The sequence below is a fragment of the Rattus rattus genome, chromosome 7 (genome assembly GCF_011064425.1).
Source record: "Rattus rattus isolate New Zealand chromosome 7, Rrattus_CSIRO_v1, whole genome shotgun sequence".
NCBI lineage: Eukaryota > Metazoa > Chordata > Mammalia > Rodentia > Muridae > Rattus > Rattus rattus.
This window is the reverse complement of record NC_046160.1, coordinates 44672375-44689347: the sequence shown is the minus strand read 5'-3', so window position 1 is coordinate 44689347 and position 16973 is coordinate 44672375. Positions and strand designations below refer to the sequence as shown.

Below are 16973 nucleotides of genomic sequence, written 5' to 3'. Positions count from 1 at the left end.
CGCACTTTTAACCCCAGCACTTGGGAAGCAGAGGCAAGCAGATCTCTGAGCTTGAGGCTAGCCTGGTCTACACGAAGAAATCCTGTCTTCAAAACAATGAAACAAACAAACAAACAATAAAGTTATCGTCTGTCTGGGGCTGGCGAGTTGGCTCAGCAGATGAAAAGCTGTTTGCTGCTAGGCCTGATGGGGACCCATCTTTTGATGCCAGGACCCACACGGTAGTCGGTAGACTTTCCAAGTTGTCCTCACTTCCCTTAAGTGTACATCATAGCAGGCACACGCCTACCCACATACAAATCAACGGTTTTTAATACACATGTAATACGTTTACTGGATTGGGGAGCAAACCCAGGACTTGATGCACTTTCAGTGTGTTAACTGGTAAAAACTAGCAGTATTAAAGAAATGGATACCCAGAGGAAGCCCAGCGAGGAAGCTGTTTCCATACAGACATTTCACGATGTTACCAATGATGCCTTCCATGAGACAACAGCTGAACAGTTTGGGAATGAGGGTCCTATTTGTGGTGATGGGAGTTCCCTAGTAAAGTAGCAATACTTAAAATGACAATCCAGTTTCATAATTTTTCTTAAGTGTAATATCCTTGTACTACACTTGTATTACAGTAAGAGAGAGCACCAGGAATCAACGTGCCACCAAGTTCAAAGCCTCACATGTGGCAAAGCCGAGACTCTGTGGATCATCCGTCAATCTCATTCCAGTTCTGCTGCAGCAGAGCAGGGCGGAGCACTGAGCCTCACCCTCTACCCTGCTCACAGCCAACACCGTTGACAAACAAGGGGCCCAGAGCCTGTGTAATAGACTAGAAAACCTAGCAGAGGTACTGCTCCAGGAAATCTTGGCTATTCAAAAGTTAAAAGCCTCCGTGAGTGGTTTTCAGCTCATTAACTACTTACTCTGCCTCCTCAAAGAGAATGCCAATGTTTTTCAGTGGTTCCGCTGCTGGGCTCTGGGCCAGGATGTCTTTTATTTCATTTACTTTCTTCTCCACAGAGTCCACGGTCTCTCGGTAGGGACCAATCACACCACTGATTTTCAAAGCCTTGGCTTTCTCCAGGAATTTGTGGGTCCTGTTGGTCAGCTCACCAATGATCACATCCCAGAGAGCAAAGCACTGGTGGCAGGGTGTGCAGTCAGGGAAGACCCCCGAGTACCCTCTGGTGCACTTGTCACAGCGTGAACCCTCAACACCCTCCACACAGACACACTGGCCCGTGGACTGGTCACACTGCGGTGTCTCAATGCCCCTGGGATCACAGTCACAGGCTGCAAGGGAAACAGAAATGCTAGTTGACTGACGACATTACAAGCTTTAGTGACAAGATCTGGTATTTAAAATCCCCAATCACGGTTGCAGCCTACATGTGGTTTGCACTAGCACACATGGCTTAATTAACCCACTGACCCTTTCTTAAGAGTAATGGCAATTTAAAAGGTCAGTAGATAAGCCTGCCTAACCACTTACTTTGTGCCAAGCACTGAACATCATTCAGCCCTCATACCATCCCTGTGTCTAGGCAAAATGGATACCAAGGTAGAGACATCGTATGGCCTGCTCCAAGTCTCACAGCAAGGAAATGATTTAGGAGTCTGCATCTCCAGAGCCCATCTTGGCCTCCATATCCCCACCTATGCTTCCAAGTCTGAGCTCCCACATAACACAACAGTCTAGACGGCTCAGACCGCAGGAGTGAGCCCTTTGCCAGAAGATACATCCTAAAGGACTGGCACCTAACTAATCAAGTCCACCTGCCCACAAAACGAAGTAACACGTGCTTGGTAAGGTCAACAGAAAACCAAATCTCAAGGGAATATGACTAAACCAAAGTCTCCAGCTTAAACACTTCCACTGCAGACAATCCACCTTGTGTCTGCCATTGTGACTAAATCCTCCCACTTGGTCCTTTTTCTATGACCGACTCAACGTAGTTGGTACCTCACCCACAGACAAATGGCAGAAGATGAAATCCTGCCAGGCACGGGAAAACCAGCATTTCTGGCCAACAGCTGACTGACATTGCTTATCATACATATGCCTCTCGCCCTTGCTTAGAATTCTCAACCACAGGTCAGAACCACGCCATCTGTCCATCAACACCTGCCGTGTCACAGAATCTGTAGAGTTTGAACAAGAATCTGTACAAAGCCTCCCTGGCCTTAAGCCCATTCCGGGTAAAGGTGTGGAAATAAGATAAATATGCCCTCTTATTTCCCTAGGCAGAGTGTGGACTCCCAGGGAAGAGGCCCGGCTGTCTTAAGTCATTTTCCCACACGGCACCATGCCGAAAACTAACTTGTACTCAGGAGTTCAATAGCCTTTACCAAATGAGCTCCTAACGTCACCTATTCATTCAAGAGGCATTTCACATATCAGTACGAGAAATAGGCAGTTAGAGCAGCAGTGCCTCTGTGACAAAGCACAAAACCCAACTTTCTCTACATCAACAGCTATGCTTTGCCACGTAAACGCTTTCTCCTGGAGCACCATCCAGATTCAGTTGGGCTGGCAGTCCCGAGGAGCACGTATGTCCAACTCCTCAACCCACAAAGGTGTTTGCAGCCTGGAGGATTTGGCTGGCACTTGCCACAAGGTGCTTTATATTATTCCCTTATCTGTCTATCACACTTAACAAGGAAGCCAAGCCAGCACCATAGAACAGAATGATGGGTGGAGGCTATAACTCTTGTCTTCCCCCAAACCCTTTGTGTCCTAGGGCAGGGAAAGGGGAAGGACAAAGGGGAAAAAATCCAGTCCTGGAAAGGAGTTGGGGCTTCCACATCTGTAAATTTTCTAAACCACTCATGAGAGCACTCCGTACATAGCAAGAACTCTTTACTAAAAGTTCCACAGCCACTTCCCTTGTCCCTCACTGTCCCTACGTGTTTGTGGTCTCCTCTCCAAGGTACCTGATCACACTTCCACTGGATAAAGGGAGAGACAGACAGACAGGCAGAGAGAGCCGAGAGAGAGAGAGAGAGATAGACAGACAGACAGACAGACAGATATTATTTGTCTTGGTTTTATTTCTGTAAATTTTCCAATAATAGCTCATTCAAAAATTTAAAACTTAGCATATTCTAGTAAATTTCAGGACTGTAAAATATGCTTTCCTTAGTGTACTTATGATTTAGAACTAAACCTTCCAAGCACCAGGCATTTAGCTTTTCCTGGTTTTGGAAGGCAACGCTTTATCAAACCAAACGTCACTTAAGCTGCCGAGTGATCTGTATACCAATTTGTCCTCTAGGTTCCTCGAAGGATCTCGTGCCGGGGTCAATCTGTGAGTTTATCTCCCCTTAGAAGAGTAAGGAGAGATTTCAGTCAAGTGTGGTGGTGATATAGACCTTTAATCCCAGCAGACAGATATCGGAGTTCCAGGCCAGGGCTACGTGGGGGGCTGAGAGGGGTAACAAGCAGCATATCAAAGTCACAGAGGACTGCAAAGGCCAAGCTCCACTTCGAATTTCTTTCACAGTGGGGCGCTGTAGTGGAATGTGCAGTGACAACCCAGAGAAATGAGGGAAAGGCCTGGCTCTGTCAGCTTTTCAGTGAGCAGGAAGAGCTCGGCTAACAGGGTGGCTGAAGAGCTTGCACTGTTAAGGTTTAAGAACGAGTTTATTTCATGTGGTAATTAATATGCAGCTGTCCCCCAAGCTCAAAACGACCTAAACACAAGAACCAAAATGAGCTCGTGTTTCAAAAGGGCCATATGAATTGTGGGTTTTGGGTGGGCTGGTGACAGCACAGCTGTGATGACAGAAAGTTCCTACTGAGAAAAGTAGTTAGAGGCTTTAATTTTGAGCAGGTAAAGAAGAAAATGTTTAAATGACAGTATCAAGAGTCTCCAGTAGAGAGGAAGAGACCAACTAAATACATGACTGCTGTCATCACATGGTCTACAAGAAGTCCAGCTTCTCATCAAGGATGGGTATCATCTGGGAAAGTCCTTTACTGATGGTGTAACTAAGTCACAGCCTAGGCCAGCAGATTATCAGCGTAAGAGTGTCATGGGTATTTCTCAGATGTCCAAAACTAAGTAACAAACAGAGGAACTGCTAGAGACACTACCGAACACCCACCAAGTGATGGCTGTATTCAAACATTGACATTTCAGGCTCTGGTTTCATTAAGAACTTTGGTTTCTGAACAGCTGACCGATCTCTTGGTAAATGGAGTTCAACCACCTGCCCCTAGAGAAAAACTGATTGGTGTTTCCCAGCACAGCTAGGGAAGCACGTGGGACACCTCCATTCCTCTATGCAGAGAGGATACGTGCTGCCTCTTGGAATCTTCAAGAGACTACGCCATGTAGGATGTTAAGGGACCATGAGACATGCTAATTCATCACCTGTAAAGTTTTACCCCTGTCTGGATACCTTCAAGGGCCTTTAAAAGGAAACCACACCGAATCCATCCATATACACCATACAAAGGTATGATACTCTGTAGAAGTGTTCCAGGTCACCAGAGAGAAAGTGTATTAGGTAAGTGCTTGCTGCATAAACATGAGGGCCATCTTTGGTCCCTAGTACCCACAATGAAAAGGTCCAGAGTGATGGCAGAGGTCCTAACTCAGCCCTTGGGAGGTGAGATGACAGCCCCTAGAGAACTATAGTGAGCTCCAAGTCAATGAGAAAGAAATCCTGTCTCAAAAAACGAGGTGGACAGCTCCTGAGAAAGAGCAGTGAAGGTTGTCCCTTCCCACATGCACGCCCACACTTGTGTCTGCTCCAAGGAGTACATAAAACGCTATGACAAACTGAACATCAGAGAGAGGGAATCCTTTAATCCAGATAGGATGAATGAAATAAAGAAATCTGAAGATGGATTCATGGAAGGTGGCGCTGAATCATGTCAATCAAGACTGTAAGTATCATGTCAGTTAGTCACAGGGGGTCTTACCTATGATACAGCTGACCTGGCTGCTCTTTAAAAAAATATCACAAAAGCCTATTTGAGGAACAAGCAGCTATGGTCCTCTCGGTGGCAGACAGTGGATGAGCTGCACTTCTAGGTAGGATCTGCTATTGCTCAAGTGACTGCTTTTGAAGTCTGACTCTTAAAATAACTCTAGGGCTTGCTCTTGTATGGTACCAGGGGATAAAGCAGTTTAAGACACATTTAGAAGGACGGCAGCAGCCCACAGTCTTGACTGTGGAGGAGTTTAAACTGCGCAGACATCTGCTGCCTGTAGCTATTTCAAAGATGCTGACCTTGCCCATAACCAGTTAACGACTGCATCTCCTTCGACAAAGGGCTGGACGAGGATCCACTGCACGCCTGTCATGACTGAAGAAGTCTGAAGAGATGCTCACACAGCCCACAAAAACAGCGTTTTGTACCACGAGAAGGAAAGGAATGGCACCTAGCAGTTTTTGCTTTCCATAGATTTTTGCAGAAGATTTTAGATGATATGTTCTTTCATGTTCTCTACTGAGTACATTTATAAGCTGGCAACTACTTCCACAGTATTCCCTGACAGCCGCTATCATGTGGAGAAAGGCTGACCTGCGGGGAATGTGCCAAGAGTGAAGGTGTGGTAGGTGTTACTATATGAGGTAGTAGCTGTTGTCATAGGTAAGGTTTCAATGTTCTGGGAGTAAAACCTGCTCAAAGGATGTAATCTGAGTGAGTGAGTGAGAGAGAGAGAGAGAGAGAGAGAGAGAGAGAGAGAGAGAGAGATATATATATATATATATATATATATATATATATATATATATATATATATAGAGAGAGAGAGAGAGAGAGAGAGAGAGAGAGAGAGAGATATCCAACTGGCTATTATTAAAAAAGTTTTAATCATGCATATATTTAAAACTAGTAAATATCATCATCATCATCAACAACAACAAAAACCCAACTCTTATTATTTCTAAATATTTTTTGTTCTGTCACTAAGGTTTTGTTTTCTTTTGTTTTTTAAAATCTACAAACAATATTGCACCAACTTCAGTACCTCTGAAACCCAGAGGAAGCACTAGCCAACTGCGCTCACAGTGGGACTTCACCTACACAGCTGTTTCTTATGCATGTGATGAGGTCCCTGCTTCCTCACAGCCTTCCCTTTCTTCTGGGCCTCCTCTGCCCACTGCAGAGTCCACCCTGGCCAACCTGGCTCTAAGACTTCTCGCTATCTGCGGGAACTGAACCTCCTCGTAACTCAAGCTAAAATTGTTTCCTGGGGGCCTCTCTCCATGGCACACTGTGACCTGACTGGTGTCCGTGCCTTCTAGCTAGGACAGTCATTTCCTCTTTCAATGTTGGCTGCCAACAGGAATGCCAGGCATGAGGCAAGAGCAAGGCCTGGGCCTGGTCTCTGGTTCTGCCCTTATTAGAGGCATGGCTTCGGGTAAGCTACTTACGCTCTGAGCCCAAGATCTGTCAGCAGTGACAAAGAAGCTATTCATCTGCACTGGTTATTTCACACATCCATAAAATTAAGAATATGTGTATTATATACCTAAAAAGTGATCGGTATTAAAAAGGTTCTCTAAAAATGCATGTGCCTCGTTTTCCCCGAATAACCCATCAAGTGCTTCTGGTTTAGGAAGGAATACCTTTTGAGATAAGGTCTCTTTTTTTTTTTTTCCCGGAGCTGGGGACCGAACCCAGGGCCTTGCGCTTGCTAGGCAAGTGCTCTACCACTGAGCTAAGGTCTCATGAAGCTCAAACTAGTTTCAAACTCATGTAGTGAATGAAGGATGGCCTTGAATCGCTTGGCCTCGTGTCTTTACCTCCCAAGAGCTAGGGTTACAAGTATGTACCATTAGGTCTAGCCTACTCACTTTCCACTGTACACCTGTAAGAACCTATAAGACTGTTCCCCTTTGCATTTGGAAACTGAAATCTGATTTTGAACACAGAGATGATGCAAAGTAAAAATCAGGTCATAGGTTATCTGCTGCTCCAACTTCCTACCATGACCCAGCCCATGCTACAACGGCAATGGCTTGCTCGATGAGGGTTGGCATGAAAATTTCTATTTCACTAAAAGGACGGGTATATAGGAATGACCGTGAGTTTCATATCCAGAAATTGTATGACAGAAGGCCTGAACAGACTCCTGTAAGTTGTCCACCAACTTCCTTAATATTAAGTTTCAAATTTGGGACAAATGGCTGAAGTACCTGCCCATTTAGCATATCAAAGTGGACCTGGCCTTCGGGTTCTCCCAGCATTCCTCAGTTCCTATTACAGGATATGGCTGGCATAACCCACTTTGTACCATGAGATCTCCAGCCCAGTTCTTCCTGATATAATGCAGCCATCTGGGTCATCTGCCTTTTTGTACCTTTGGCCTCCTGACTGCCAAGCCTGGTTTCCCTCTCTCTTTCTTTCCCTTCCTTTCCTCACATGGCTCAGGGTCATGACCGCAATGGGCTCTCCCAGATGTCTACGACTCTGGCTGTGCTCTCCCTTTTACCTACAATAAACTTTCTCCTCCACCAAACCTAGGAGCAGTCATGTGTTTTCCCTTTTAGTTCTGTTTTTCATTCACTTATGTGTGCCTTAGCCACCCCCAAATATTAAAAACTGTTTTGATAGCAAGGAAATCTTAATTCTTTCATCCTCTTATAGACAGCTTACATTTTTCTGACATTCCTATCCCTTCCTCTTTTTTTGTGACCTTGGCTGCAAAACTTCAGTTCTGTAATGAAGGCTAAAGGAGCCTGACTCGGTCCCCATGCTGTCTCTGGTCCACAGCTTTTAAGTGGAGACTGAAGAGTCCGCACGTTAGGCTCTGCTGCCTGTCCTGACTATCAAGACTGGCACTGGAGAACTAAGGAGCCATAGACAACCTCTCAGGAAATGAATGCAAAGCTCACACTCTGTGGGTCACATGCTTGCTAAGCTCCACACACGGGACATCCAACCCTAACTCTGTCAGTATACAACCAACTCCACCAGGGGTTGGGGATTTAGCTCAGTGGTAGAGCGCTTGCCTAGCATGCGCAAGGCCCTGAGTTCGGTCCCCAGCTCCGGAAAAAAAAACAAAAAAACAAAAAAACAAAAACAACCAACTCCACCGCCTGCTCTCAGGGACCTAGCCACTAGGTGTGCCGGATGTGTGCTGTGGATAAGAGGCCCCACTGGCTATCCCAGATCCATCCATCCATTCATCCCCCCCTCTCTCCCTTCCCTCCCTCTCTCCCTCCCCTCCCTCTTTTCTGCATGTGCTGTCTTTGTCTCTAACCCCAGTCTGCATGACAATATTCCTGGCCTCATTTTCTGAGACCAGTGAACCCACCCAAGAGCTGCCTGCAATAAACCTGCTTTTATACTGTTAACTCAGCTTGAACTGGCTTGTTTTGTCAACTCTACTAATGTTATTAGGATTATACAGGACTGCTTGTTAACTGGAGTTACCGTTCTTGAAAAGTTCCAATGCAGTCTTACTTCCTGATAACAATGAAAATAACAGTGGAAGTTGGACAGGCTAGACTTGACAGTGTACACCTGCAACTCTAGCACTTGGGAAGTCAAAACCTGGGGATGAGGAGTTCAAGGCCAGCCTGGACCAAATGAATTTCTATCTCAAAAAGGGCAGAGGGAGCAGGAGGCAGAGGGATTGTGCATTTCAACCCCAAGAAAAGAATGTAGGCATTCTAAAGATGAATATGTAGGCAAAGAATGTGTGGCTCCCCCCCACCCCCGTATTGAGAAATGGGTCCTCCCATATGGGAGGCAAGTACTTAGGTACAGAGTCACCCAGCCCACCACCCCAAGCCCTCACCTATGCCTTGGTGTTGTAGTTCTGCCGATTAGAAAGCCATTGGCCTTTCAGGGAGCCTGCGGCCATACATGGGCACTGCAGTCTTCCCTCTGCCATCTATGAATGGACAGAAAGATTCCTCCTGTGACCCCAACCCCTACAGGGCACAGAACAAAGCTTCAGGCTGAAGACTGAACCGGCTCGTTCAGCACTGGGTAGATGAGACTTTCCATCCCAGTACAGTGGTGGGCTTGTTCGGACTTGGCACAATAGGCCGAGAGCCCCACGCTGCCTGGACAATAGCAACATTCAACCGTTTGTATGCTGGAGGCTCCAAGCATTTGTCTTTCACATAACTGCATTTTTTCCCATAAGGAGACTACTTAGCTATGACCTTAGTCCTTCTATAAGCATACTGTTTCCTGGCAGCAGAAAGTCTACATTTGTGCCCTCAACAAACCATTTCAACTGAAAATATATCTGGCGATTGATTCATTCCAATGGCACTTCTTGTCCTAGCTGCCCTCTGGGGTCCTCCCACTGTCAAACATTTCAGTATAAACAGAACTCTGAGCTATGCCTTACCCTGTAGCTGTCCATGCCCTCAGCCTTGTTGCCACCCAGGCCACACACAACCCCAGGGCTAGCAATGAATCCCTTTCCCTACAGTTTCCAGTCTTCTCTATGGGGGCTTTGTAAATTCTGCGTATTTCTCATAGAGTGTCAACAGCATTTGGGGCCCAACATACTCTTGTTTAAAGGCCTAACGAGGGCCTACACTCTTTAGAACATGCTTTCCAGCTCCCGGACACCAAGTTCTAGCAGCAACTGACCCATCATGGTCATAAGCTCAATTCTCCCTTCTACAAATTTCCAAAACCCCTTCCCTGTCTAGCCTCAGACACTGAGGGGAGACAACATAGACCTTAATGTTCAAGATAGTGTGACATTTTATAACCAAACTGCCAATGTGGACAAGCAGGTCAAGGTCTTTTACCCTACCCTTTAATACGTTAGGAAACGGAACTTCCCGGCCTCCATCTGAAATAGAGGTTGAAATGATGGTATGGTTTAGGAGGAAGAGAGGAGGATCAGAATGTCTACCTTCAGGGCCTATCAATCTCAATTGGGTGTTTTTCCCTGAGCCCACATCCTAAAGAAATATTTCCAAGGGGCTTGAGAAAAGCTGTTTCGTGTTGGGCTGAAGGGATGGGAATCTAAGGGTGAAAATATGGAAAGAGCGGAGAGTAAACTTTTAGAAGCAAACTCTATGTGTATTATATTGAAAACCATGTATGTATAAGATGCATATATGAATGCACAACTAGAGAACCAGAGAGATGAATACCATACTGAGAGAGGTGCATGTAGGGTGGGGCAGAAGAGCCGGGATTCTCTTCTCCTAATATGGAGGCACTACCTGAATTGAAATCAGGAAGCTGGACCAAGAAACCCACTCTCTGCCCTCAATCCCTCCATTTTCCTGCCTTCCCGCTGTACTGGAGCCGCTGGGACCACCCCAGAACAATGATCTCTGTAGTTTCTTTATGAGTCTGGTTACTTTAAAGAGGAAAAGGAAATAGAGAAGGAACAGCAGGCAGGACAGGTACATCCCGTGACATGTTACAGTGGCTGGTCCTACGACTTTCAGGCCCTTCTAATGGAAGTGAAAAGTCACACTTTCTTACTAGGAAACCACACAGAGAACTATCACCGGAAATGTACTTACTGATGGGTGCAATAAACATCACCCTGTGTGAAACAGACTGTGTGACCTAAGATGCCCATATAAACCCCCTGCGAGCCTCCCTGAGAAATCAGAGCAGGAGCAATTTGTTCAGGTCCCTGCCACTGGTTCCCTCTCCTGCTGTTAAGGCTCCAGCTTCTGTCAGATACTGAGTGAGCTCGAAACTCAGGGGAGATCTCGTATTTCTTGTTATTGTAGCCAAGAGAGGAGAAGGTTATTCCTATATTTTGAGTTAAACAAGGACCTACAAGAAAAACATACCAAGGAGCATGTACGAAACTATAGGAAATATTTACCCAAAGATAGGCTTAAAAATAAGGAAGAAATTACCTAGATGCCCAGAACACATGAAACTCAAGAAGGATGACCAAAATGTGAATGCTTCACTCCTTCTTTAAAAGGGGAACAAGAATACCCTTGGCAGGGAATAAGGAGGCAAAGTTTAGAACAGAGGCAGAAGGAAACACCCATTCAGAGTCTGCCCACATGTGGCCCATACATATACAGACACCAAACTAGATAAGATGGATGAAGCAAAGAAGTGCAGGCCGACAGGAACCCGGGATGTAGATCTCTCCTGAGAGACACAGCCAGAATACAGCAAATACATAGGCGAATGCCAGCAGCAAACCAGTGAACTGAGAACAGGACCCCCGTTGAAGGAATCAGAGAAAGGGCTGGAAGAACTTGAAGGGGCTTGAGACCCCATATGAACAACAATGCCAACCAACCAGAGCTTCCAGGGACTAAGCCACTACCCAAAGACTATACATGGACTGACCCTGGACTCTGACCTCATAGGTAGCAATGAATATCCTAGTAAGAGCACCAGTGGAAGGGGAAGCCCTTGGTCCTGCCATGACTGAACCCCCAGTGAACGTGATTGTTGAGGGGAGGGCGGCAAGGGGGGGAGGATGAGGAGGGGAACACCCATAGAGAAGGGCAGGGTGAGGGGTTAGGGGGATGTTGGCCTGGAAACCGGGAAGGGGAATAACAATCAAAATGTAAATAAGAAATACTCAAGTTAATAAAGATAAAAAAAAAAATAGGGAAGAAAGAGAGGGAATGGGTGGGAGATGGTTTAAGCAGTGTATAAAATCAATTCCCTGGTTAAACAATGGCAACAGTACAGAAGGTAAGCAGTCCTTATGACTTACAGGGTTCAGTAAGCTGGGCTGTTTGTTTTTGCTTTTTGAGATAGGTTCTTGCTATGCTGACCAGCCTGGCCTAGAACTTCTGCTTTTCCTGCTTCAGACTCCTAAGTGTTAGCATTTACAGCTGAGCCACCACACCCAGCAGGAGGTTTGTATTATGAAAAAAAATCCCGTTTCTCTCAGCCTAACTGAGAATCTAGGCTTGAATCACACCGAAGAGAAAAGACTGGGAACTCCAACCATATCCACTTCACGCAAGGCTCTAAATCGCCCACTCCCTCCTAGTCTTGCTGGTGTGAACACTGCATTAGCATCCTGCTGCCAAGAGCCTGCTTGAGTTGAGTTGGCTGATCTTATTCGAGGAACCATATCTGTACATCAAGGAAGCCACCCACAGTACATCGTTCAGAGAAAGAAACAAATCAGTTGGCTGGCACGACTCATATAGCTTCACTTTGCTGAAAATCACTTTAAAAAATGGCTGTGTGTACTACAGAATGTGCACACGTTCCTGACTGACTGTGTGCCCAGACAAATGCCTCTCCTTGGTGTGGGGTTGAAGAAATGAGCACATCTTCTGTTTTAGTAGTCACATTTATCCAACAGGCTAGATGAGAAGTTCTGACCACCCCTAAAATAAGCACAACCTTGTGATATCATTCTGACTACACTTTATAGAGTTTACCAAAAGCCCTTGTGGACCTAAGGCTCCTCCTGGTCTCACCCATCCACCAAATCCATCAGCCTGGGGCCTGGCCTCACCTCGGCACTCCACATCGGGGTCTCCCCAGAAGAGCTCCTGGCACTCGCTGCAGGTTCGGCCTCCAAAGCCCGGCATGCACTGGCACTGCCCTGTGAACTGCAGTCCAAATACAGACCTGTCAGGTGGTCTCAGTGGAGAAGCCAGTTGGAACTTGCCCCAGCCCAGTTACCGGACACAAGTGGAATCTGGACACCTGTGGTGTAGACAGAAGAGGGCGCCACACCAGCACCTCCTAGCTGTTCTCTCACAAGGGGCCTGGAATAGATAGTCTCTAGCACAGCAGGATCCCTGCATCCCTCACTTTTAGTTTCACAGACTGAGATCAGTCCTCGGCCACCTCTGGCTCATCTAACTCTGGGCCAGTGCCACTTTTAGGCTGGGTCAGCGATCCTGAGAATGGCTACATAGTTTCTTTCAAGCTGAGCAACTGTAAGAACCATTTGATTTGGGGGCCAGAAAAGGGAAAGCAAGTAACACTTGAGTCTGCATCCACGGCTGGACACTGTACTGAAACGCTATGCATGGGTTAAATGAGGACTCCGTGCACAACAGCACCGCCTCAGTCAGGAAGGATGAGCAGTCTACACTCTGGCCTTCCTCCAAAAGGGGCAGTCACCTGATGAGCCAGCTCTCCCTGAGCCTCTCAGGGGCACCGTCCCCCGGCCACAGCCCCTCACCCCTCACCTCATTGCAGGATGGCCCGAAGGAATGCACAGCATTGCAATTGCACGGCTTGCAGCCAGTCCCGCTGGCCAGCTGCCAGGTATGGGGCGCACACCGATCACAGTTCTGCCCGATCACATTCGGAAGACACGAGCACTGACCGGTGGTTTTGTCGCAATGGCAGTCAGAACCGTTACAATGCTCCCTCACCGTGCCCAGGTAATTGCAGACACACTCTGAAATAGAACAGCACGATCCAGTTCACCATCTGGTCCCATTCATGGACACACAGCATGCAGAGGTTAGCGCCATGCCAACAGCTAGGCTTCTCCTTCTCCAAATCTCAATGTTGATGTACAAGGAAAAAAATTTAAGTAAAAAAATGCTACGATTGCCATTCCTTAGAAGTTCTCATGATACACACCGTGTATCTCACGCTTCCCAGGCAGGTGGCCTGTTCACACAAGCTACGGCTGCTTGCGTGTTTTGATGATACACGGACTCAAATGGGAGCCATTTCAAAAAATTTAAAAGCTTAACTAGAAATTATAAAAACCCACCAGTGGGGACTGAGACATCCAGTGATTTCAAACTCCTCACAGGAAGCAGCTATGGCATATGTCAGAAGCAGGAGCTAGAAACCCTATAAGCTAAAAAGACTTTAAGGAATCCAGTCCTACGAGTCCCTAACATTCCACACGTTTATAAATAAAAACAGAGGCCTGTGGGCTTTGCCGCCAGTAAAGCCTGGCTGATCTGATAAGACAGAGATAATAACGTCTGAAAGAAAGCTTTTACCCCTGTTAAAAGCTTTGTGTCTCTGCCTGAGGAGAGAGGCTGGATTCTGCCAATGACATCAGAAAGGCGAAGCCACCCACAGCGGGAAGTCAGGTCTCTTAAGACCCACCCAATCGGCAAGCTCGTGGGGAGAACACATCACCACGCACTCTACTGCCTGGCATTTATCTTGATGACAGCCACAATTTCCCCTGGCATGGAGCCACATCTTGAGACTTGTCTTGCTCAAAGAATGAAGATTTAGAGATTAAAAAAAAAAAAATTCAGTCTCATCTTTCATTTGCTGACTTGAAATTTTGCCTTGCTGAACAAGGGTTTCTCCCTGTCAAGTAAGTACTCCAATAGCAAGGTCCTGATAAAAGGGCGGGGGTGGGGGATGGGGTGAGAACCATCGTGGTGTGCACGCTACACGAACATTCGTCTTACTTCTACAGTCTTGTCGAAGAGCATCGCCGTAGTACCCATGCTGGCAAAACTGGCAATGGTCCCCCTCTGTGTGGTACAGGCACTTGAGACATCTCCCAGTCTCCTTGTCACAGGCTTCTGGGTCGGTAGTGTCAATGTTGTGGTGACACTGACAGGGCTGACATGAACCCCCAAAGTCCGAGGGATTGCCAAAATACCCAGAGGCACAGCCATCACATCTGGAGCCTATGGGAAGATAAAACCAAGCAGCTTAAGCAAGTCCCTTAAGTTTGAATGAGTTCACTCTGTCTAAAAGCCTGCTGACCAGCCCACTGGCATTCCAGTCCTGGGGGCAACCACGTAATGATTTGTTACTTTCAGTCCATAATTTACCAAGTCCAGTGCCCCTGATCTCAGTGAGGAGGAACAGCTAGCCTCTCGCTGTGAAGGAAAGGTATGAAAGGTATTCTGTGCTACCGACACTCCTACAGCAGCCTCAGAGGCTCCAGCTACAGTGGGTAGGAGAGCCTTAGCTTCTAGTCATAGTGGGTGGAGTAGGCCAGGAGCTGAACAGAGGTGAGATCACATCCATGTAGCTGGGTGCTAAAATCCTAACCCATGCATCGGCCATAAAGGGAAGAATCAGAGATCCTTTGTGAATGGCCAGGAAATGGAGCACCTCAGGGATGAGCCAGTTTCCTAAGAAACCCTAAAATCTCATGCATGGACTATCTCTTGGGCTGTGCATAATAGGTCTATCTAGCAGTCAATCAGCCGCTTCATGGCTAGAATAAAGGAGCCCCCACCCCCACCCCCCATGCACACAAATGGCCAACTTCACTGAATGTTGGCAGAAAACTGAGTACACATGGTAGGACATGTTCAGCTATGACCCATCCTGCTCTTGGCAATTCCCCATATGATCTTTTCTTTAGCCTACTGCAGGGCCACCTCACAGCTTCTAGACACTTGCTAGAGGTCAGGTTATAGGAAGAATATAACAAGGAAATTAATTTCACTTGTATTTAAAAGTGAGGAACTATTCCCAAAAGATAGTCATGAGTTCAAATGCCGGTGATCCTGTTGCTTTAACTCCATTATCTTCCGTATCCAAGGACTGACTCTACCCACCCATGCTACCAGGGAAAGGGCAGGATCGTCCTGAGTCCCTCAAATTTTAATGAAGGACTGCAAAGGTGAATTTAACTCGTTTGCTCTTCATCTTTTCCTCACTAACAATGACCTCAAAGACACATCTTCTCTCTTCTGACTCTTTGCTTCTTAAGTGCATGACTTACCAATGTACCCAGGATCGCAAACACATGCAAGTTGGAGAGTGACAGGATCTTGATAACAGCTCCTGGCAAACTGGCGTCCACTGTCAGGACCATCAGGACAAGGACAAGGGCGACAGTGGTCTCCTGACCCAATGATGGGATCACCATAGTAACCAGCCAGACACCTGCCGTGGGTGTAGGAGACAATGAGCCATGACCCAGTCGTAAGAAAAGGCTTAGAAACTGTGTCATTCTGCTGGAGGACATGATTCCCTCCACAGGACTTTGCAGAACAGCAACAAACATTCTTAAATTTTAGTCAGAATCCCACGAAGGACGTGTTTCAATAGGTTTTGGGGTTCCTCTACCAAATATTTTGATTAGCAAGGTTTTTGGTGTTGCTGATGCTGGCTGATGTGGGCAACACTTGCGCCCTGAATCAGTGTGATGGTCCCCCTTTACTAACTGTTCCTCAGAGAAATAGTTTTCCATGTGGACCTCCCTGCCCCATGGCCTGCCTACCTGCTCTGGCCATTGGACTTTATGTTCTCTTTGCCTTAAGGAAATGGGTTTCTGTTTACCCAGCTTATTCTTCTTAGCCTGTTTATGAATATGAACAATGGGGGGAGTAGAGGAAATGTACTCATGGCCATGGGTTTAAGACATCCGCTATCCAGCCTTTATCCAACAACACTGATAGGGATGCTCTCTACAGATGTGACCTAAGTTCCAAACCTGGACAGGGAAGAGGGGTGTTCGTAGCTCTCAAATATATCACATCCTGGTTTTTTTTTTTGGAGGGTATATTTATTTATTCATTTACTTATTTATATATTTTTAATTTGGGGCAGGTAAAGACTCTTACCCCATAAAGCAGGCCCTAATGTAGGTCACCTTTCTCAGTCTGCAATGAACAGCATATACTTGCACACTTTACAAATGGACTGAAACTGCTAGCATCGCTGGTGGCACACCCCGTGTCCTTGCCTTAAAAAAAATCTACCTAGGGTGGTGTTTAGCGTCCATGGTAATTATTAAGTTAACATTTGCTAACAGGAGGATAGCTTTACTTTGCTCATTTTATGTCTCTGGGAAACTGAGTGCATACAATGTTTTCAATAACAAAAGCCATTTAAAGTGACTAGTCCAATTTGGTTGAGGTTTCTGCTTTGACCCAAACTGGACAACAGTATTTCTCAACTCTCATCCAAGCCAGAAAGTACCAATGTGGGTGTTTCCTCAGTCCAAGTCACACATGTACTGGATAAATGAGTAAGTGTTTAGAAAATGCTGGGGTAGTCAAAAATGAAAGAGCTATTTGGAGCCCACAGGAGATTAATTCTGTGGTTTTTCCGGGATAATGTTTACTTGGCCAAAGATGAAGTCATTCTTTTCTTTTCTTTCTGAGACAAGACCTTACTATGT

At 46.3% G+C, this 16973-nt stretch overlaps 1 protein-coding gene across 1 annotated transcript in view; it reads right to left on the bottom strand.

The window, feature by feature from the left end:
- The window catches only part of Lamb1 (laminin subunit beta 1), a 64667-nt gene that overhangs the window by 9880 nt on the left and 37814 nt on the right, over window positions 1-16973 (bottom strand). The window contains exons 20-24 of the mRNA XM_032907592.1: window positions 15570-15733; window positions 14293-14517; window positions 13090-13304; window positions 12405-12501; window positions 921-1290 (exon numbers count right to left, since the gene is read on the bottom strand). Of these exons, the coding sequence (XP_032763483.1) occupies window positions 921-1290; window positions 12405-12501; window positions 13090-13304; window positions 14293-14517; window positions 15570-15733 (1071 nt within the window). The remainder of the gene's footprint in view (window positions 1-920; window positions 1291-12404; window positions 12502-13089; window positions 13305-14292; window positions 14518-15569; window positions 15734-16973) is intronic.